The 23,626-nt window shown below is 45.2% G+C and overlaps 2 protein-coding genes across 2 annotated transcripts in view; both read left to right on the top strand.

Annotated features, from left to right (window-relative positions):
- The first annotated feature begins 1,372 nt into the window (after positions 1-1,372).
- Positions 1,373-23,626, top strand: part of LOC135823329 (uncharacterized) — a 46,424-nt gene continuing 24,170 nt past the window's right edge. The window contains exons 1-4 of the mRNA XM_065336188.1: positions 1,373-2,259; positions 3,130-3,575; positions 3,831-3,985; positions 5,830-6,421. Of these exons, the coding sequence (XP_065192260.1) occupies positions 1,467-2,259; positions 3,130-3,575; positions 3,831-3,950 (1,359 nt within the window). The 5' untranslated portion in view covers positions 1,373-1,466 and the 3' untranslated portion in view covers positions 3,951-3,985; positions 5,830-6,421. Of the gene's footprint in view, positions 2,260-3,129; positions 3,576-3,830; positions 3,986-5,829 lie in introns of the transcript that reaches the window.
- On the top strand, positions 7,305-20,749 carry LOC135823326 (uncharacterized). The gene is made up of 5 exons (XM_065336184.1): positions 7,305-7,557; positions 9,715-10,606; positions 12,952-13,392; positions 18,804-18,958; positions 20,267-20,749. The coding sequence occupies exons 2-5, from the start codon at positions 9,808-9,810 to the stop codon at positions 20,354-20,356; spliced, it is 1,485 nt and encodes a 494-aa protein (XP_065192256.1). The 5' UTR covers positions 7,305-7,557; positions 9,715-9,807; the 3' UTR covers positions 20,357-20,749.

Genomic DNA, 23,626 nt, shown 5'->3' with positions numbered 1-23,626 from the left:
TTTCCATTACACGTTTGCACAATTCTGAAACTGGGTTTTGTACTTCTCGAATGACCAAAATGTGCGAATTCCGGCCATGTAAACGAACGACCAGAATTCACAACGCATTTTATTCATGCCATATGATATCACTAACAAAATTGATCGTAAAAAGAGATCACGTACACCCTCGCGCGCACGTGGACCCAGATTCGCGTACCGGACTACCGGTCCATCCCGGTGATCGTGAAGGTTCCATGTTGGCAACAATATTGGGCTTCGATAAAGCTGAACGCGTGTGCGAAAGGACCACCCAAAATGATCTGCTCTAACAATCAGCCCCCAGTGGAAACTCAACTGCGGCAAATAGCTTTTCGGGAAGACATAAGACAGTAGCAACTACATGCAGTTGTAGCCCTGCTTTCGCGCCACACCGACCAGGGAGGCTCTTCCTTGACCTGAGTCATGCATGACCAGACCGGTAACACACCGAGCGTGCAATTATGGCGCCAGAATTAGAGAAATCCCGCCTTCTCTTCAGAATTGACGGAATTGGATAAATTCAATTCTAACGACGGAATTTGTGGAATCGAACTGTGCGTCAACAATAAACTAATTCTAGAATTGACTGATTTGAGTGTAATTGAACGCGCTCAATGTGGCAATGTCATACTGTGTTGTGTATCGCATATGCATAATCTTACCACCCTATCCGACTTTTCGGCCGAGGAAAAAATCGAGAAGAAGTTTGACAACTCCTAAAACTAGTAGAGAACGAGTACGTGTACATGTTGGTGACTCGTTTACCCATCCTTAGTTAGGCCAAATTGCCAGGGAATTTCGATGTGGTTGACTGAAGTTTGTTTTCAAGTCAAACAACACGTGTACATGTAGTTATAAACTGATTGAAGTGATCTTTTGCATTTTACTGAAAAACCCCAAAAGCAGTTTTACGAATCATGTCTTTCGTGACTGGTCTGATTGAGGCAGTAAGTGTAGGTGACTGAAATCTGGTCAATGTAAGTGAGCTAGTACTGGGCACTGTGCAGCTGTAGACCTTCCAACATTGGGTTGTACACTGCTGTATGGCTGGAAATGTATTGTTCATGATCCCGGAATTCATCATGTCTAGCACTGCGGCTGTAGATATTGTGAACAGTTGCATGTAGTATCTGATCTGTTGTGTATGTGTGTGTGTGTGTGTGTGTGTGTGTATGTGTGTGTGTGTGTGTGTGTGTGTGTGTGTGTATGGGTATGTGTATGTGTGTGTATGTGTATGTGTGTGTGTGTGTATGTGTGTGTGTGTGTGTGTGTGTGTGTTTGTTTGTGGGTGGGTGTGTGTGTGTGTGTGTGTATTTTGCCGCACTGTGTGTTATTCTCTACAGACCGGCAGTACGTAATCTTCTGACAAATTCTCAGTAATCCACACCGTACACTGTACGCTATACACCCGTGTACTACTGAATATACAACATCACCAGGAGAACATGTTTGCTTCAAAGTTACATGGCAATCTCAAGACTGTCAGTAAGTTTGTTCAGCGTGGTTATGCTGTGAGTGTACAGAGCCGGTTAGTCCAGTCAACCAGCGGATCAAGGTTATGTGTTGCTAGTAAGGTGACTCAGACATCAGCACAGTCCAGACAGTCAGTTAGGTGGAGATCAGATCAGTCTGGTCGTCAAGCCACTACGGTACGTGATGCCTATGATGCCATTGAGTCAATTTTTGATAGCATCGTTAAGTCACGCACTTTTCAACCCAGCTATCTACTGTCACAATGTTCTCTCATCCAACGACATGTTACTGAACTACGGAGTTCAGGCATGATTAAGGTTACCCTTCGGGCATGCGCTCTTGTCAATGAGGAGAACACTGATGTCACAAAGCTGACAGCGTCTTTACTTAATCAACTAGCCAGTCTACCTACTGATGTCTGGCAAGACTACAAGAATCAAGGGCACCTGAGATGGGTACTGGACTCCGCTGGAAAGTGTCGATGTTCAACTCCAGGATTCACAAAGTTACTACAACAGCAGCTTGATGTCATGTGCATTGAGGAATGTAGAGCTGTTGATCAGTGTGCATATGCATTGTTTATGTTAAATATGCCTGATCGTCACCTGGCCCAACACTTGATGAATCGCTACATTACCATCCAGAGTACAGGTGATCCAAAGTATCTTCATACTGAAGTACTCTCACTACTTCTCTACTGTACACTGTGTGGTGTAGAGTGCAGTGTCTTGCTGAAGCTGATCAGTGTTGATCATCTGATACAGAGTAAGTCTATTCTGGAATAAGACCTGTTGAATAGAGACGTGTGTCTGTTGGTTGTGGAATTTCTGCTCACACAGAGGTACAAGTGACATTCATACCACAAACCTCTGTAGTAATCGTCCTTGGTGTCTCAGAGTTGAAACCAAGTGTTGTTTTAGACGGAAAGAGAAACGATCTCAGTTTATGGTTTTTGCTACACAATATTCTGCAAGTGCAGATTTGCTTTCACATACATATTATGATGATGTATGTTGTAAACTGATCATAATTCAACTTGGGGTTTTAAAATAAAATCATGATGGCAGGATTATAGGTACTTCGAAGTATGATTTTGAATCATGCAGTTGGACAGTCCGGCTGAAGCCGTTCCAAACTTGTGTTAGTATTTTAGCAATCAACTACATTCTAGTGATATGGGTGAGGCATCCTTCAACTATACAGTACAATTGGAAGTTTTGAGCACACCTGCTCTATTCCTCGGCACTGCAAAATGACACCTCAGTCCACTGTATCAGTTTCGACATTTACACAAATTGCTATCACCAGAAAGCAGTACAATGTGCACTGTGGGATATGCATCCTGATGATGTTTGGAAACAGGACAGACAGTATGTACATGTGTGTACTTCAAGAAGTATGTGCACCAAATTTGTAACTCACATACCAACAAAAATTCATCCAGTATTGTTCCCCTAACTGTGTCTGTTTTATAGGAAGTAGGCTGTTGGCGTGGAAATGACAAATGGATCACTTTCAGATGTCAACGATTTTTCATTTTTCATTTCCACAATGTCATCCTAAAATGTATCTGTTGGTCTATGTCCATACCACTGTGTGCTTCTCTCAATTCTCTCTGCCCTGACTTCTGTGCAGAATGCGATCCTGAACGTGTCCAACTTCTATTTTTGCACAACACCCTCCCTGTCACTAACAACCAGCGGCTACAGATGATGAACAGGTGTTCAGTGCGGTTCCAGAAGGCTGTGACAAGTCGGCAGTCAGGTCGAATGTATGACATGCTGTCATACTTCATTGGCCCAAAGTACACCACTGGCATATCTCTGGTTGATGGTGTGAACGTCCAGGCATTCTGCATATTCAACCAAGACCATGAACCAGTGGAGACTGAAGCGTATCCAGCTGATGTATACAATGGTGTATCAGTAGATATGACTGCAGCTAGACGTCATGGTTTCAGTGTTGTGGCATGTCTGGGTGTGAGTGACACTCGGTTACTACGTCATCCTGTTCGTACACCTAACGGGTATGATACTCTTGAGGCATCGGCACTCAAATCTCAAGGATGTTATATTATTCCGGTGAGTTGTAGTGCTAGTGTTTTGCCTTTGATCATGATGTCTGTCTTGATACTTCAGTGCAGGTTGGATAAATAAGTTTGCACATAGGGAGAGTTGTGACGGGTATGACTACGTTCTGTTGCCCAAGTCTCGTAGTACTACTGAATCTTACCCTTCTGGAGACTGTCTTCAGTGACAGATTGACTATCAAGACTTTCATCTCCTGGATGTGCCTAAATGTTGATGTACTGCACCATTTCTTTCTGCACTTGATAGACGGTACTTGAATACGGCGCCCGGTACTCTCAGAAAAGCAGCCACACTATCCCGGATTTGCTGATCAATTATCCGTATCACATCACCGTGTTCAAAGATCTGTTACCCGCCAAGCAGTGATGGACATACACACTGATGTCATAGTCTACATGATGGTAAGTTACAGAGTGTTAGATGTTGTACATGTATCTGCCATGGTGTAGTTTAGTGTTTTATTCTTTCAACTTCATTGGGTGCAATGTCTATAACTGATAGCAGAGCTCTGATATAGTATAGTGGATTTGGCTTCTTTGATGGGAGTGTCATAATCAGTGAGGTATGCGAGTTGTTGGGCGCATTCCTTCGATCTGACCGAACTAGAAAAGCACATCAGCAAGGAGTCGATCTGGCTATATCGTGGTGGTGACCTACCTATGTTGATGAATACAACGGGTAGTGAGACTGGTTAGATGCCCTGTGGAAGACTATAATCCAGGAATTACAGCGTCATGGGTTGAAGATTACGATCAATGTTAACCTAGAAGTAGTGTTACTTCCTCGTTATCACACAAGCAAACCTGTAAACGATCAATACAAATCATACCGAAACCGGGCGCCACGACGCTGTTGTCGTCGGGAAATGGTTAGACAGTGCATGCATACATGCGCACAGTGGTGCAACCTGCACAGTCTGCGTGCGGTCCGCTTTCAGGGGAGAACCCCGTGCGCAGGGTAACGCCAAATCCAACTATCCACCGGTGATAATACAAGATCTCCTCAAGTCTATCAGTAGAAGAATATCCGATATCTTGGCTGACCATGATGTGTTCCAGGAGGCTGTACTACCATAACGGAGTGTGCTGATTAGCAGTAGGTATTGTGAACCCCTAGAGTTGTGTAGTGGACTATCTATTGAGAATATTGACAAATTCCTTTCTGATAGGTTCCTCGTGACTGGTCTGGGGGGGGGGGGGGGGGGGGGGCACAGTAAAAACTGTGATTGGTTCAGCCATGTTTGTTTGGTATTGCGGCTAGTCACAGAGCATTAGTTTTCTTGTTGACGATATGACTTGTTACAGGACCAGTTACTGTTCCCAGGGCCTGTACTACTTATAGGGCCTGGACTGGTCACGGGGCCTGGACTGGTCACAGGGCCTGGACTGGTCACAGGGCCTGGACTGGTCACATGGCCTGGACTGGTCACAGGGCCTGGACTGGTCCCGGAGTCCTACACAGTAAACTAGACTGAGGGCATGTTCGATTGGTAGGATCGGGATCCCGACCCACCGGATCCACTGGATTCGCACCCTTTCGATTGGTCGAATCCGGATATGGATCCTTCGGATTTAGATCCGGTCAACCCACCTCGGGGAGCAGGGTTGGCCGGATCCAACGGATCCGAATGTGACCTTTGTGCGTATATGGCGGGTGAAGATCATTTTTGTACACATTGTGGTACGCATACGTGGATTGAGATAGAGTTTGCTGACTTCTTGTAGGATGTGTGCGATGAGTACGACTTTCACCCTTTTAGGTGACTTGCGAGCGCCATTCTATTACTTCGTCAACATGGCAACAGTCAAGGTCCAAAATAAAGTGTTCAGTTGACTCTGAAGGATCCGACGGATCTGAGATCGGGATCCCGATCCTTACCAATCGAACATGCCCTTAGATATGCAGAAGTCCACAATATCGCTTACTTAATCTTTGCCGCCTGATATCACAGGTCTGATTGACACAGAGCAAGAGTATAGAAGTGGATCATACATGACCAATCAAAAATCAAAACGTATATAAACGGAGAATTCTACTGTCCAGAACCCATCTACAGAGTCACACATTCTGCTTTATGTACTCTTGCCATCGTAACAGTATGGAACAGAGATGCATGAACATGTAGCTAGACAGGTCGAGAAAGAAACTTGACAACCACCATGGAGAGTGGAGTGCGCTGTGTAATACTTTCCCGATCACAAACAATTGTATTTGCTGTTTGTGTGATTCTTCTGTGTTCTCTCAGATATCTCTGAACAGCAGGATACTATGCCGAGTTGTGCCGTGAGGAAGTGTGTGATATCATGTGAGACTGGAATATGAGGTCCGTTTTGTGATTACTAAGAAAGTTCTGGACATCTCTTTTTGTCTTGTGATTGAAGTTTTCATTTCTTCGATTCCTTGCCACTTTTCTGCTGAGCTGATCACTGAGGAAGTAGTTGGTGCTGCCTCTTGTTGAATTCCACTCCATTCGCTGAGTAACCGAGTAACTGAGTAACTGAGTAACTGAGTAACTGGGTAACTGAGTAACCGAGTAACTGAGTACATCCGATGTGAGAGTGTAGTGTTGCTAGTGCTAGTGTAGTATGCATGTTAATTGTGTTTTTGAAATCAAGGCATTGTTGGGTTTGTGCGTAAGTGTTTGCGTGTCTGTGCATTCAATTCTTTCCCTATTTTTATCTTTGTGCGTGCTTGTACAATCATGTACCTTGATTTTATTATTGTGAATCCTCCACATGTGTGTTTTCCGCTTCCATTGTCCATAGTACACGTAGTACATGTAGCATCTGGAGTAGCCAGGATCCTGATTTTTGACTGAGCTACATGTTTAAAAGGTAGTAGCGTCTGCCGTGATCTGTGTGTGTGTGTGTGTGGGGGGGGTTCTGTAAGGCGGCACGAACCATGTGAGATCGGATTTTGACCAATCACGTGTATTGCAGCCTGGTGACGTGGCTTGTCCGTATGAGGATTAACATAGAACTAACATAGACCGATCCTAGCAAGGGTCCTGACCTGCCTCTCTTGTTTCTCATCAACAAATCACTTCAAATTCAATCTACATGACATACTGTCGTGGGCATGGAAATCCAGTCGATTGACCGGGGCTGGCGCCCTCAGCGCGTACAGAACGCTGCGTGCAGTGCACATGTTCATCCGATGCGACCAGCACGCTGAAGCGCATAAATGCATGTGTGTATCCCTTATCCACGGCTGCATAGCCAGAGCCCTGGGGCCGGTAGACGCGCGACCAGATTTCCATGTCCACGGCAGTACATGTCATGTCATGTAGTACGGATGTCCAGATATCACTGCTGCTCGGTTCTGAATACTGTTTCTGTCTTTGATCTCGTATTGAAAAATAAGTAGATCTACCGGGGGGGGGGGGGGGCAGGGGAGCTATCCGGATGAATACATGATAACCGTAATGTCCGGAGTGCGGCTTGTGTTTGGGGCAGCGCGCTAGCGGCAACTCAGCAGTCAGAGAAAATCATGCATGCAGTTGCACCGGACTGTTATTAGTACTGTGTTAGTGTTATGTGCAGACCGTGTCCGTGGGGTTTGACACGTGAGTGATGACGCGTATGTTATCAAAAGTCTTTTTGCAAATTTTGGCCATTTGCGCTAAAAAAAAACGATATAAAAAACAAGAAACAACAAGAGCACCTCGATCTCGCCTTCATCGTATCAATACGTATTGAGTGTAGAATGTAGATCTACCAGCTAGCGTGTTGCAACACGCTTTTGACTGTTGTTATGCTAAGGTCAGAAAGGACTTAGTGCACTCGCTGGTTTATATCATCAGTTGAAGAATATTCCTTATCCTGGCGTCGATCGCAAAGAAGGTGCACTATTGGCTACTGACGTGGATAATAGTTTGTTACATTCACAACAGTGTTGCTGTGGTAATCCGCGCAGTGCTGAACCTCTCTAGTAACTGTGCAACTGTATCATACGGCTATCAAAACTTACTGGGGTAAGAGAATTCTGTATGTACAAAAAAGAAGATGCATGACTGACTAGTACATGAATGTTGAAGAAACAATACTAGTAGTTGACTGCGGGGCTGAGTGCGTTCGAGCAATTGTTTTCCTGATTTCAATGAGGCAATATGTTGTGTATCGGACATGCATAATGTTACCACCCTATCCGACTTTTCAGCCGACGAAAATATCGAGAGGTTTTAACAACTCCTAAAACTACTGTAGTAGAGAACGAGTTCGTGTACATGTAGGTGACTCGTTTACCCATCCTTAGTTAGGCCAAATAATAATTGCCAGGGAATTTCGATGTGGTTGACTGAAGTTTGTTTTCGAGTCAAACAACACGTGTACATGTAGTTATAAACTGACTGAAGACAAGACAGGTGCAGGATGTGCTCCCGCGAGAAGTCGGGCTTTCCGCAATATATTGGTGACTTTTCAAAACCTCGGTCGAAATATTTTGGGGGGGGGGGGTGCACTTGCCCCCTGTGCCCCTCGCCAAGCACGCCCCTGGGGCCCTGTCAGGTTTCAGGTGTGATGTAAAATTAGGTGACCAGCCCACCCTTCATATACAGCGAATACGCTATTGCCTTTTAGGTGCCTGGTTTCTCTACCGAAATGACGGAAATTTAGGGCTCACAGTACGTATGCTGATAGCCAGTGGACATCAGCGCCATTTTGATTTGGGGCACTCAAGTTCACGTGATCCTTTCGCGTGCGGAGCTGTATGCAGTTCTGTGCTGGCGTGTAGTCTCTGATCTATGTGCAGGCTGCAGCATGATGGAGCTGCTGTTTTCTTGCTCTGTCGACAAACAAAATTTCCGACAAGTAGCTAGAAGATGGCATATGGAGAAGCTTGGGAGGCCTTGATCTTTTCTGTAGTTCGGGAGATGGACATCGAACATTACAATGGTAGTTCTCCGTGACTTACCCTTGGTACTGAGCTGTGGCTAAGGTGAAGTGAGGGACGAACTACCCAAAAATATCGCAAGCCTACAAGCGCTTCGGGTCACTAATGCCCGGGAAGAAATTGATGAAGAGTACTAGTCTGCCACGACGATACTCCACAATAACCAGCTCACACTCGGCTCTACCCACACCTGACCATGGATTTGGAAGGCCCTAAGGAAAGGAGTTCGTTCCACTGCGCAGTGAACGAAACGGCAGGTGAGCGAAGAGTTGTGCACGCCGTCGCGTAATCTTTGTAGTTTGAGCAAAGATCTGCGGCGGTTCGCACGACCCTAGGCAAACAGGCCACGAACAAGCCGTCCATCCACGATCAGAAAGTAGTTGCAAGGTCCTTTCCGGGAACGTTTGCAGAGCTGATTCCATGAAGAACAACATGAGCGCACAAAACAAATCACTCGAACACGGCGCTGATCGCCTTGCGAGGTGACCAACACGTATTTTAGGTAAGTGAGCTTTTCTGGAATGCAAAGCGATGTTTTCCGCACGCAAGGTACAGGAAATCTGTGGTGGTATGCGTGACAAGGTTGCGCATCATCATTATTTTTTTCTTGAGTTGCCGTTTTCTGTCATGTCAGCTTGCGCACGGTCTTCTTCTTGACCTTGCGCGCTTCAAAATGTAAGAACTGCACAATGGTTGCTCCGATTTTGACGATCTATGGCTCAAAATTTTCTTGAGGGACCTGGCCAGAGGATTACCGAGCCATATTTTTGGTTTTCACCGAGCTTGTGTCATCGATTCCCACAGATGTTTGTCCCATCGAGGGACGAAAATCCACAAAATCCCGTTCGTGGGTCTCAGAGCACGGATTTGAAAAAATCGTTCGGTAATCCTGTAGTCCTTCAGCCAAGGAATCCTCCCTGAAAATTTCATGGCTCTCCGGCAAGTCGATCTTTAGAACGAATCGATAGAAGATTCAAAAATTATTCAAAATTCCAAGCCCGGTGATTGGCTGAAACACGGTTTTCACTGATCACGCCAGCACCTCGTGGAACAAAATGGCGCTGATGTTGAATGTACGCAACTGTGAGCCCTAAAATTAAGGTTACACCGAAATAAACGTGTTATACAGCATCTGATCTGTTGTATGTGGTGTGTATGTGGTGTGTATGTGTCTGTGTGTGTCTGTGTGTGTGTGTGTGTGTGTATTTTGCGCTGTGTGTTATTCTCTGCTGACTGGCAGTACTTATCTTCTGACATATTCTCAGGAATCCACACCACACACTGTACGCTATACACCCGTGTACTACTGAATATACAACATCACCAGGAGAACATGTTTGCTTCAAAGTTACATGGCAATCTCAAGACTGTCAGTAAGTTTGTTCAGCGTGGTTATGCTGTGAGTGTACAGAGCCGGTTAGTCCAGTCAACCAGCGGATCAAGGTTATGTGTTACTAGTAAGGTGACTCAGACATCAGCACAGTCCAGGCAGTCAGTTAGGTGGAGATCAGATCAGTCTGGTCGTCAAGTCACTACGGTACATGATGCTGTTGATGCCATTAGATCAATCTTTGATAGCATTGTGAAGTCACGCACTTTTCAACCAAGCTATCTACTATCACAATGTTCTCTCATTCAACGACATGTTACTGAACTACGCTATCCAAGCAGGATTAAGGATATCCTGCAGGCATGTGCTCTTGTCAATGAGGAGAACACTGACGTGACCACACTGGCAGTATCTGCACTGAACCAACTAGCCAGTCTACCTACTGAAATCTGGCAAGAAAGCAAGAACCAACACAACCTGATATGGGCAGTGTACTGGGCTGCAAAGTGCCGATGTTCAACTCCAGGATTCACAAAGTTACTACAACAGCAGCTTGATGTCATGTGCATTGAGGAATGTAGAGCTGTTGATCAGTGTGCACATGCATTGTTTATGTTAAATATGCCTGATCGTCACCTGGCCCAACACTTGATGAATCGCTACCTTACCATCCAGAGTACAGGTGATCCCAAGCATCGTCATACTGAAGTACTGAGACTACTTCTCTACTGTACACTGTGTGGTTTAGAGTGCAGTGCCTTGCTGGAGCTGATCAGTGTTGATCAACTGATACAGAGTACCGGTAAGTCTATTCCAGAATAAGACCTCTACTAAAATAGAGACTTGTGGTCTGCTGGTGGTGGTACGAGTATTTCCTTGCAGCACGAACTTTCAATGCACATCCACACCAATATCCTGTATGTTGTCTTTATGTGGATAATAAATCACTATGTGTTATTTTCACGCAATCTGAAGATTCCACATTGCCTGCGTAATCTGCAGATTGCGCACGCATCCTGGGGTGACACGGAAATATTTGTGGCGCCAGACCAGGTAAATCCTCGTCACTGACCTTATGGGATACTTCTGGGAATACGCCCAAGTACATGAACGTGTGGTGCAAAATTCACGTGTGTGGTTCATGAAATCTGTGGGTTTTGCTGAGAACCTGAAGAGCACAACAAATTCATGTGGGGCGCAATCTGTGGACTTTGTTGAAAACATGACGAGCACAGCGAATCCGTGTGGGGCGCTATCCGTGAATTTCACTGAAAACCATGATCAGCACAGAGAATCCATGTGGGGTGCAGTCTGTGGGCACATTCTGTGGTTTTTGTCACAGTGTGTACTGCTAAGGAAGGTATGCTTTCACATACATAATGGTGTTGGGTGTTTTAGAGTGTATGTTGAATGATTCAAACTTGAATTTCCAATGAAGTTGTCATGGCAGGCTTAGGTTTGATATTGAATCATACAAAAAGAATAGAATGGGATACGGAGCTTGGGTTGGCTGTGACTCAGAGTTTCACGCCTGTGGCGATCATCAGACAGCAATGATTACAAAAACTCAATGAATGTTCTTGATATAGTGTGGTAAGGTGCTAGTGGAATCAGAGAATTTAAGGGCAAATAAGGTGAAGCGGTGATTCTATGCATGTACTTGCAAGATCAGCGCCAGACATCAGGTGTAATGCTGGTTTATGTAACTGGAGGTGTGAAGTTAGATAGGTAGAATTTGTATTCAATCATATACAGTGAAACCTGTCTAAGGCGACCCCTCAGGGGAAGAGAAAAAGTGGTCGCCATGCCGGGCCAGGTGGTCTTCTTATCCAAGGTCAGTGGGTCACGTGACCATATCCACATGTGATACATCATTTTGATCAGTGTATCACAGTGCACACGCCTATGCTACTCTAGCACTACTCATGTGCCTGGGGTCCTCAGACCTGTCAAGTGTCGTGCATGCACCATGTACTTGAAGTACGTCTACACTTCCTGCCTGCACTGATGCGTAGATCTACCATGCATGGTGCACTATGCAATGCGTACATTTACATGTACTAGCACTGTGCACAGCGGTCGCGGGTGGGTGGTCGTTGAGCGAGTGGTCGCCTTATCCGAGCTGTTTTGAATGTGAATGCGTCCCGTGAAAACGAAAAGTGGTCGCCATATCCGAGCTGTTTTGAATGTGAATGTGCCCGTGAAAAGGAAAAGTGGTCGCCATGGTCGAGTGGTCGCCTTATCCGAGCTGTTTTGAATGTGAATGCGTCTGTGAAAAGGAAAAGTGGTCGCCATGGTCGAGTGGTCGCCATATCCGGACTGTTTTGAATGTGAATGTATCCGTGAAAAGGAAAAGTGGTCGCCATGGTCGAGTGGTCGCCTTATCCGAGCTGTTTTGAATGTGAATGCGTCCGTGAAAAGGAAAAGTGGTCGCCATGGTCGAGTGGTTGCCTTATCCGAGCTGTGTTGAATGTGAATGCGTCCGTGAAAAGGAAAAGTGGTCGCCATGGTCGAGTGGTCGCCATTACAGGTTTTACTGTAGGACATCAGTACGGTCGTTCAGTTTTGTGCAATGTTATCGCATGAGCTGATTGTCAAGTAACTGGTGGTGTTAGTGGACAATATAGCATAACTTGTAGTTCCTTGGTCATTTTCTTTACTATAAATATAACCAAGAGTGTATAATTTTAAGTCTCGAGTACTCGAATTGAAGGACATGTCCATGTATCCGGAACATTTGTTTCCGGGCAAAACATTTTTGTGTCTAAGAGCATGTCCCTGCATGCGCGTGAATACGATATCTATGTATGCACTGGATTGAAAAATGCGACCGATTAAACATATACTCATGGCAACTTGAGTAGCATACTCGTGCAAAGCCATGTATGTTTGTAAACAGGACAGACATTATGTACTTACGTATGTATACAGTATTATTAAGTCAGACACCGACGATGACTCATGTAGTGTTCTGACTTTTGAGTGTGAGGAGTAACACAAGTAGATTTGGTGTGAATATGACCAATGATCACATCCAATTGTCAACTACCGCTTGAAATCTTCATTTTCACATTCTGAGATATTGCTGGTCTCTGTCCATACCACTGTGTGTTCCTCTCAATTCTGTCTGTCCTGACTTCTGTGCAGGATGCGGTCCTCGCCATGTCCAACTGCTATTATTGCACAACACCCTCCCTGGTACTAACGACCTGCGGCTACAGATATTGGAAACATGTTTGGTGCGGTTCCGAAAGGCTGTGGCAAGTCGGTATTCAGGTCGAATGCATGATATGCTGTCATACTTCATTGGCTCAAAGTACACCACTGGCATTTCTCTGGTTGATGGTCTGAGAGTTCAAGCATTCTGCATATTCGACCGAGACTATGAACCAGTGGAGACTGACGCGTATCCAGCTGATGTATACAACGGTGTTTCAGTAGATATGACAGCAGCTAGACGTCATGGTTTCAGTGTTGTGGCATGTAAGGGTGTGAGTGATATACAGTTACTACGTCATCCTGTTCGTGCACCTGACGGGTATGATACTCTTGAGGCATTGGCACTCAAATCTCAAGGATGTTATTCCGGTGAGTTCCAGTGCTAGTGATTTGATTTTGATGATGTCCGTCTTGATTCTTTAGTGACAGTGGGAACAAAAGAGCTTGTGTGTCACGGCTGTGTTGCGGGTTAGTGACCTGGCTTAGATCAGTCTACTGGGTACCCAGACTCCCAGGTAGACGACCAATATATTCGCCATCCAAGTTAGCTAGCTCACACAGAACAACAGGTTTCTAATTCCACTGTCTTGAACCGCGCTTATTGAACTATTGCTATGCTAGATCGAAAGATCAGCGTGAAGAGTCAAAGACCCAGACAGAGCAGGGGAGAGTCGGAGTGACTCTCCCAGGATCAAGAGTGAATCGAGGGAGTAGTGAGCTCCCCAAGAGTCGAGGATGAATGTCAGCAAAACAGCTCCTTATATATGGTACAGGGGTCGTCCGCAATTATCGAAAAATTAAAAAATCCGTCCTCGTGCAAAATTGTCTCTGACCCACCCACCCACCTCCCATTTTTTTCCATTTTTACCGATGCCCAGCTCGAAAATCATGTGAGGGCCATCGCTCTGGACAAGCCTACATGGAGAAATCTGGCCGACAATCCATGATCTGGCGTCACAGGTCATCAGTGCGCCGTGTTAAAGGGGAAGTGCATCGATTTTTCAAGTAGGGCTCAGATGAAAAACAATTGGATATCGGTTCCGATGGTATATCTCTCGCTTGCATACGGCAAGGGAAACTTGCCATATTGCCGATTTCCTGATCCCGTTTCCATGGCGACTACAGGTGATGACGCACATTCTGCTTAGCTCCGTGAGAGAGAAGGTCGATCACCGCAGAATTGTGTCATTTTCAGTTGTCTTCTTGTATTCACGAAGTGAAAGAAGTACTGTGTTCAATGCAGTTAGTGCCGTGAACTGTTTATTAGTAGTCCTATCCGTTGTGTACTGGGACGTGACACCGACAGGGGAAAGCTGCAGTGCGGAGACGTAAGCTGGCAAGCGAAAATCGTGACGAACCAAGTGCTGAAATCTTGGTTGGGACAAATCAAACGTTCAGCATTTACCTCAACCAAGGACCATGCCGTTTGCTCTTTCCACTTCCTGAAGATGGATGCGCTGCCTGCTGGAGACTCTCCGATCTCCCGTAACATCTTCTGAAGCCAGGTGAGACGACGAATAGCGGAGATTAGCGAACGAAATAATGTCGTATGTTTTGAAATTTTGCTGCTCAGGAGAGATTGCGTTATATGAACTTAGTCCATGTGAACTCAATCAGCCCATGAACTAACCCATGAACAAATGCTTTCCTTGCAGACGTGCATGTGTCTATCCAATCTACACGTAGAGATCATTCCATGCCCTCAGTGAATGGCCTATTTATATATTATTTGTCCATACACTTCATCTGCATGTTGTCTCTATGGAGAAGGGTATTGTTCATTTCATATGAAGAATTTCGGCCAATAGATGCTTTCCTCTGGTACAATTCTGACCTGATGTTCTTTCTAGCTTCATGGGTAGCTTAGGTGAGGTACCATCACCATCATGTTTCCATGAGGGTCAAACACTGCACCGTTCTTTGTTGTGACATGACGTAAGTTATTGTAAGTGCTCGCAGACTCCATACATTCCAGCAACACCTAGCATGGTTTTCCGTCAACGTTGTGGGTGAACAAATTCCTGTCCAACATATTTATACAGACATGCCAGCACACACCATGCGCCATACACACACTTGCCCTGCCCTGTCGAGTCACAGCCACGTGGGCCCGGATGGGCAGGGGAGAGAGAATGGGAGAACGCCGCCCCATGGCGCCCGGGACACAAAAACAAGAGTTTGTCCGGCTACGTAGGGAACAACACACATACATACACCACACACACACACACACACACACACACACACACACACACACACACACACACACACACACACACACACACACACACACACACACAAATGAGAGTTAGGGTCATCTGCCACGAGACTGACGTACGGCCGGGGAGAGCTTCAGCAGCGGTGTCTATTTCTGCCCTGGACTGAACGGAAGCAGCGGTCGCGGGACACACAGTATTCACCACAACACGGCTCCACTGTTGTTGGGGGCTGAGCCACACACTTGTGACGGGCAAGAACGCCACAGCAATCACACTGGCATGCTCCACACTGCTCCGGCACACACTCTCTCCCTCTCTCTCTCGCTCTCTCTCCCCCTCTCTCTCTCTCTCTCTCTCACACACACACACACACTCTCACACACACACACACGTGCGCACATACTGCAAGAAAGAAAGAGAGCATGAGTGTCATATTCTTGCATAGGAAGTGTTTATCAGCACACACTTATACATGCACATGCAGGCACTCAACGACCAACTATGCACCATGCCGTATGTTCGTCAAACATAAGATTGCAATACCAAAGAACAACATAAACAAGATCACTTACTTCGTTCTCCTCCAAGTGTGTCCTCCCCAGCCATTTCCCTTGGCGGAATGTAGCCTACGAAATGGTTTCTCTAGACTAGGAGAAGATGCTTGGTATTCGCCATCTCTCCTGAGAAATGTTCAGCGAAAATTTCAAAACAGACGACATTATTTCGTTCGCTAATCTCCACTACTCGTCTCACCTGGCTTCAGAAGATGTTACGAGAGATAGGAGAGTCTCCAGCAGGCAGCGCATCCATCTTCAGGAAGTGGAAAGAGCAAACGGCATGGTCCTTGGTTGAGGTAAATGCTGAACGTTTGATTCGTCCCAACCAAGATTTCAGCACTTGGTTCGTCACGATTTTCGCTTGCCAGCTAACGTCTCCGCACTCCAGCTTTCCCCTGTCGGTGTCACGTCCCAGTACACAACGGATAGGACTACTAATAAACAGTTCACGGCACTAACAGCATTGAACACAGTACTTCTTTCACTTCGTGAATACAAGAAGACAACTGAAAATGACACAATTCTGCAGTGATCGACCTTCTCTCTCACGGAGCTAAGCAGAATGTGCGTCATCACCTGTATTCGCCATGGAAACGGGATCAGGAAATCGGCAATATGGCAAGTTTCCCTTGCCGTACGCAAGCGAGAGATATACCATCGGAACCGATATCCAATTGTCTTTCATCTGAGCCCTACTTGAAAAATCGATGCACTTCCCCTTTAATAATTATCTTGATAATGCAATTTGATCATAGGAGATAGGACAGAAGCGGAACGTATAATTATACCCACATAATTATATTATTACGCGTGCTGTGGTATTATTGTTATTATCCAGCTCGAAAATAAGAACTCCTGACCCCATGTTCGCTGATTGCACCTACACACGTACATGTACATGTATGTCAAGTACTAGTAGCTAAGTAAAGTGAGTAGGAGATCTACCGACAGCCATGCTCGTCCTACAACTACAAATGAGTCATGTACCGGTATATCATACTGGTGTTTGCGATCCTACACTACGTCTACAGTGCACTACATGTCAGTGCAGCAAGTGTATGAAAGTCACTGAAGAAAAAAAAACGTACGAAAAATCAAAACAATTAAATTCCGCCAGCGCTCTTGACCACCCACCCCCTTTCTGCCTGAGGACGGATTTTTTAATTTTTCGAAAAATACGGACGACCTCTTATGTGATCAAAACTATACAGTGGCAATAATGCGTAAGGATTTTTTCTATACTTCAAACAGTGGTGCAATCAGCCAAACTAGAATGTAGTACAATGATCAATGTGAATATTAATCAGCTCCATATGGTAGAATTACATTGGTCCGCGATCCGGTGGTTGGGATGCGAGAAGCGTAGCTGTGTCATTCTTGTGGCTTCACCCAAGGCGGGCTCTTCCCCCAAACATAGCAGCAGACGGCAGAGCCGCTTTCCCACCAAAAGGGTACGGAGTCCACAGCACACGAAGCACTGCAGACCCTTTACGTCGTACGGCGCGAGAAGAGGCGCCACTCTTGCTCAACTAACAAGGGTATCAGCTCCCTTGCAGGACCAAGTGTAATAACTGGCCCTGGAGGCAATCGCACTCACTAACTCAAACACTCACTTCGTAGTTTACCAATATTATCAGGAAAGAAATAGTATACACACTTGGAATGCAAAGAGGGTAGAAAGGCAACAAGAAAGAAGAAAGCAAGGGAACAAAGGTCCGGGAACCGGCAGCCATGTTTTAGGTTATTAACCAATAAGCAATCTACGAAAACCGGTTGCCGACGAAATTCTGGAAACTTCTGGAACATTAGTATAATCAGCCAATCACAGGTCACAGCTCTGGAACATTCTGCAACATTAATACTAGCAGCCAATCACAGTTCGCAACAGACAGTCATACGGGTAAAGTGGAGAAATACGGGTTTAGCCATACACGCCTCATACATTGCTCGCAAGCGACTCACGGCAAGGGTAATAACATGCAGATACAAAATACGCAAGGAGAGAAAAATGTAACTAACTGCCCATCTTAGGGTTCGAACCTAGGAATCTGTATCCACACAACCTCTACAAATTAATACTCTTAACTGTGAAAATATACTTGCTATCAAAATGCAACTCCTACACTAGCGTGGTCCCCTAAAGCTCAACAATGTAGCGAGTACAACGCTGACGACTTGTTGTGCACGCATGGTCATGTGTACAGGTTTCCTGCATTCATGTCTGGAGTAGTCTGACTGTCATGTTCATTGTCGTGCTGTGTTACGGTCACGCGAGTCGGCATCTTAGTGCACGACAATGCTGTCTGCTTACGCTCTCTTTGTATTCATTCATGTCAGGCGATAGAGCGGCCCTCATTTGCATGCTTCGACGGGTCCGGGTCTCTGGTTTCACATGTGCCGTGCTCGGCCTTCTGTGCCTTTATGTTGCCCTGCTGTATATTATACCATGGTGCTTTTCCTTTCGGCTAGTCTTCAGTAGTCTTCTTCTTTAGCAAGTTAGTTGGAAACACAATAACAAGGAAGTTTGCAATGCGAGTTGAGCCTGAAGTGAGCCTGAAGAATACAGTCTAGAAATAGTAGAATCCAGTAAAGCGAGCCAGACAGAGAGCTGGCCACTTGTACTGAAGGTGTCGTCGACGTACGACAACACTTGGTGGCTCTCTGCCATGAGTTGTAAGCCATGATTGCTCAACTATCAAAAGTACCAAATCCTTCGCAGGGCGAATCATGGTTCTAACAGAACTCTAGAATATTTCGGAGTCCAGCTTTTGGCTTTCTGAACTCAATCTATGGTTGCTTTCACGACGAGTCTAATCCTGGTCATGACATGTACACAATGAGAGTTTGGAGTGTTTTTACTGCCTCCTGTTGCACTAGTCTCGTAGTACGACTTAGCCTCACCCTTCTGAAGATGATATTCAATGACGGATTGACTATAGAGACATTTATCCCATGGATGAGCTACACTTTTGAATTACACCACTATTTCTTGCTCTCTTGATAGATGGTACTCAAACATGGCGCTCGGTACTCGCAGAGAAGCAGACACTTTATTCCGGATTTGCTGATCAATTATCCGCATCACATTGGCGTGTTCAAAGACCTGTTGCCGGCCAAGCAGTGATGAATATACACACTGATGTCATACTTAACACTATGGTAAGTTTACAGAATGTTAGATGATGTATTTGTCTAGTTTTGGTCTTGCAGTATCGTTGGCTGCAATGTCTAGTTTGAAAAGAGAAATAAAACTGATTGCAGAAGTATAACATAAGTACATGACACAAACAGGGCAGGCAGGGCAGCTCGAAGTAGCCGTGAACGCCGCTGTCTGATGTTTGCTGAAATGTGTTAAACTTGTACAGCTTCACAGCCCTCCGCCTCTAGTGTTTGTCTACATAACAGGACATGTATACAGTGTCTGCTCTAGGATTGTAGGACACGTGTACCTGGCGCAACCATTTCAACCGGGTTGGAGCCGGGTACACATGTACCTGGCGCTGTCTCACTAGCCGAGTCACATGCTTTAACTGGTTGGTTGGTTTATTTTAATTCGGACAATAAACGGGAACTAGGCCCAATGATATAAAGGCGAATGGCTAAGCCGCATTGAGAAAAAGAGAGGACAGGAATTAGAAAATTACGAAAGAAGAAGAAGTATCTGACACATACAAGCCATGTAGTTAGTCCTTTCAAAGTTCGAAAGTGTAAAGTACCAACCGGGTCACAGGTTACCCGGTACTATCTTATCAACCGGGTGCAAGCGCCGCCCAACCGGGTGGATTACCCGGCTCACCCGGCGCTGGAGCAGACACTGGTATATGGTAATGGAGACTGTAATTAACAGCATGTTAGATTCTCGCTTCGGATGGATTTCTTGTACTTGGTAATGGACCACACTCGAAACCGTGATTGGTTGTTGGTTTTTGTGGCTGGATGAAAGGGCATATTAGACTGTATGACTGGTTGCAAGACCTGTAACTGTTCACAGGGGCCGGACTGTTCACCGACGACCGTATTTACTGACTTGACTTTGCAACTAAGTGAATGGGCTGAAGTGTTATTTTGTCGTGAACTGAATTTTTGACATCATGTTTCATGCACAAGTAAATGTACTTGCAAGTACATGTACGTTAAAAAAACTGCTCTCGCAGGTCTTATTGATACAGGGCAAGTTTAGAAAAGAGGGTCACGGCTTCCATGACTAATCAAAATAAAATGTAAACGAGGAATTCTGCTGGCCCCAACGGTTCCAAACCCATCTCCAGAGTTGCACACTCCACTGCATCATGTACTCTTGCTGACGTTACAGTCAGTATTAAACAGAGATACATCGTAGTACATGTGGCTAGCCTCGTCAAGAAAGAAACTTGATAACCACCATAGAGAGTGGAGTGCGCTGTGTACTACTTCCTGATCTTAAAAAATTGTAATTGCTGTTTGCGTGGGTCTTCTGTGTTCTCTCAGGTACCTCGGAACAGCAGAATACTATGCCGAATTGTGCAGGAAGTGTGTGATAATATCATGGGAGACTGGAATATGGTGTCCATCTTTTGATTTTTTTAAAGTTAATATTTCTCCGATTCCTTCCTTTTGCTGCTGAGCTGAGTAGCTGAGTAGCAAGAGTAACCGAGAAACTGAGCAACCGAGTAACTGAGTACATCGAATGTGAGAGGGTAGTGCTGCTAGTGCTAGTGTAGTATGCATTGATTTGTGTTTTTCAAATCAAGGCATTGTTGAGTTTGTGTGTGTGATTACTTTACTTCCAATTTTCTTTTTTTCTGTTCTGAGTGCGTATACAATGTACATGTACGTTGATATTGTGAATCCTCCACATGTGTATTCAGCTTCCATTGTGCGTGAGTGTGTGTGCTTGTACATCTATTTCCCATGAAGTTCGTTTTTCTTTGTGTGGGTATATACGTTGATATTGTGAATCCTCCACATTTGTGTTGTTCCTTCCATTGTCCATACAACACGTAGTACATGTAGCGTCTGGAGTAGCCAGGATCCTGATTCTTGACTGAGCTATGCAAAACACGTTATAAAGGTGGTAGCGTCTGCCGTGATCTGTGTGTGTGTGTGTGTGTGTGTGGGTGTGGGTGTGTGTGTGTGGTGTGTGTGTGTGTGTGTGTGTGTGTGTGTGTGTGTGTGTGTGTGTGTGTGTATGTGTTCCGTCAGGCCGGCAAGTCATGTGTCGGTGACAGGAGGACAAAGACTAAAAGACTCTCTCTGAGCTGGCACTGCACCAGGCGTGGGTCGATTCACCCGTGACACGTGACTAAGTACCAGCACATGCACAGCTAGCTCAGCAAATTTATGATGAATTTTGATGTTGATGAAGTACACCATGTAGCCAGTGAAAGAAACAAACATGTGGCGAGAGTTCTGTGCTGAGCTCTCTTGTCTCTCTGGGTTGTTTTTATGTGAAAAAGAGAAGAAACACATGAGAACATTAATTTTATTACTGGCTCAGTATCCGAGTTTATATTTTATGTGTATGCTGATGTGTGACGGTGTGGGTGTTTTCTGTAAGGCGGCACGAACCATGTGAGATCGGATTGTGACTGATCACGTGCGTTGCAGCCTGATGACGTGGCTTGTTCGTATGAGGATATAGAACTAACATACATGTATGATGTAGACCGATCCTAGCGATGGTCCTGACCTGACTCTTTTGTTAATCATCAACAAATCACTACAAATTCTACAATAGTCATGTAGATGTACATGTCACGTAGCGTACGGATGTCCAGGATATCACTGCTGCTGGGTCTGAATAATCAGTTTTCTTTCTTTGATCTCAGAGTCGTATTGAAAAATAAGTAGATCTACCGGGGGGGGGGGGGGGGGGGGGGGGGGAAGAAACAACAATAGCGCCTACTACATACAAATGACGTAGTAGTACTACAGAGCTGGCAACTGAAATCCGACCCCCTTGGCGGCGCGGTGCGCCGCCAAGGGGGTCGGATTTCAGTTGCCAGCACTGTACATGTACGCTGTACCTCGATCTCGCCTTCATTATTATTTTTAGATCTACCAGCTAGCGTTAGCGTGTTGTTATGCTAAGGTCAGAAAGGACTTGGCGGCACTCGCTGGTTTATCTCATCAGTTGAAGAATATTCCTTACCCTGGCGTCGATCGCTGAGAAGGTGCACTATTGGCTACTGACGTGCATAATACTTTGTTACATTCACAACAGTGTTGCTGTGGTAATCCGCGCAGTGCTGAACCTCTCTATTCACTGTGCAACTGTATCATACAGCTATCAAAACTGACTGGGGTAAGAGAATTATGTATGTACGAAAAATGAGATGAATGTTGAAGAAACAATAGTTGACTACGAGGGCTGAGTGCGTCAGTTCGAGCAATTGTTTTCCGGATTTCAATCTGGCGATGTGTTGTGTATCGGACATGCATAATCTTACCACCCTATCCGACTTTTCGGCCGACGAAAAAATCGAGAAGTAGTTTAACAACTCCTAAAACTAGTAGAGAACGAGTACGTGTACATGTTGGTGACTGGTTTACCCATCCTTAGTTAGGCCAAATAATAATTGCCAGGGAATTTCGATGTGGTTGACTGAAGTTTGTTTTCAAGTCAAACAACACGTGTACATGTAGTTATAAACTGATTGAAGTCACACTGTGATTTTTGCATTTTCTTGTAAACCCCCAAAAGCAGTTTTACGAATCACGTCCTTCGTGACTGATCTGATTGAGGCAGTAAGTGTTGGTCACTGAAATCTGGTCCATGTAAGTCAGCTAGTACTGGACACTGCAGCCGTAGACCTTCCAACATTGGGTTGTGCATTGCAGTACGGAAATGTATTATTCATGATCCCGGATTTCATCTAGCACGGCTGTAGATATTCTGTACAGTGATCATATAGTTCCATGTAGTATCTGATCTGTTGCATGTGTGTGTGTGTGTGTGTATGTATGTATGTGTGTGTGTGTGTGTGTGTGTGTATGTATGTATGTGTGTGTATGTGTGTGTGTGTATGTGTGTGTGTGTGTGTGTGTGTGTGTGTGTGTGTATTTTGCCGCACTGTGTGTTATTCTCTACAGACCGGCAGTACGTAATCTTCAGAGAAATTCTCAGTAATCCACACCATACACTGTATGCTATACACCCGTGTACTACTGAATATACAACATCACCAGGAGAACATGTTTGCTTCAAAGTTACATGTCAATCTCAAGACTGTCAGTAAGTTTGTTCAGCGTGGTTATGCTGTGAGTGTACAGAGCCGGTTAGTCCAGTCAACCAGCGGATCAAGGTTATGTGTTGCTAGCAAGGTGACTCAGACATCAGCACAGTCCAGACAGTCAGTTAGGTGGAGATCAGATCAGTCTGGTCGTCAAGTCACTACGGTACATGATGCTGTTAATGCTATTGAGTCCATCTTTCATAGCATAAGGAAGAAACGCACATTTCAACCCGCCAGTGAACTGATATCACAATGTTCTCTCATCCAACGTCATATCACTGCACTACGGAGTTCAAACAAGATCACGAACATCCTTGAGGCATGTGCTCTTGTAAATGAGGAGAACGCTGATGTGAAAAAGCTTACAGAGTCTTTACTTAATCAGCTAGCCAGCCTACCTACTGAACTCTGGCAAGAAGGCAAGAACCAACACACGCTGTTATGGGCAGTGTACTGGGCCGCAAAGTGCCGATGTGCAACTCCAGGATTCACGAAGTTGCTGCAGCAGCAGCTTGATGTCATGTGCATTGAGGAATGTAGAGATGTTGGTCAGTGTGCACATGCATTGGTTATGTTGAATATGCCTGATCGTCACCTGGCCCAACACTTTATG

Source organism: Sycon ciliatum, chromosome 8 (assembly GCF_964019385.1).
Source record: "Sycon ciliatum chromosome 8, ocSycCili1.1, whole genome shotgun sequence".
In the NCBI taxonomy this organism is placed as follows: domain Eukaryota; kingdom Metazoa; phylum Porifera; class Calcarea; order Leucosolenida; family Sycettidae; genus Sycon; species Sycon ciliatum.
This window is presented reverse-complemented; position numbering and strand designations above follow the sequence as displayed.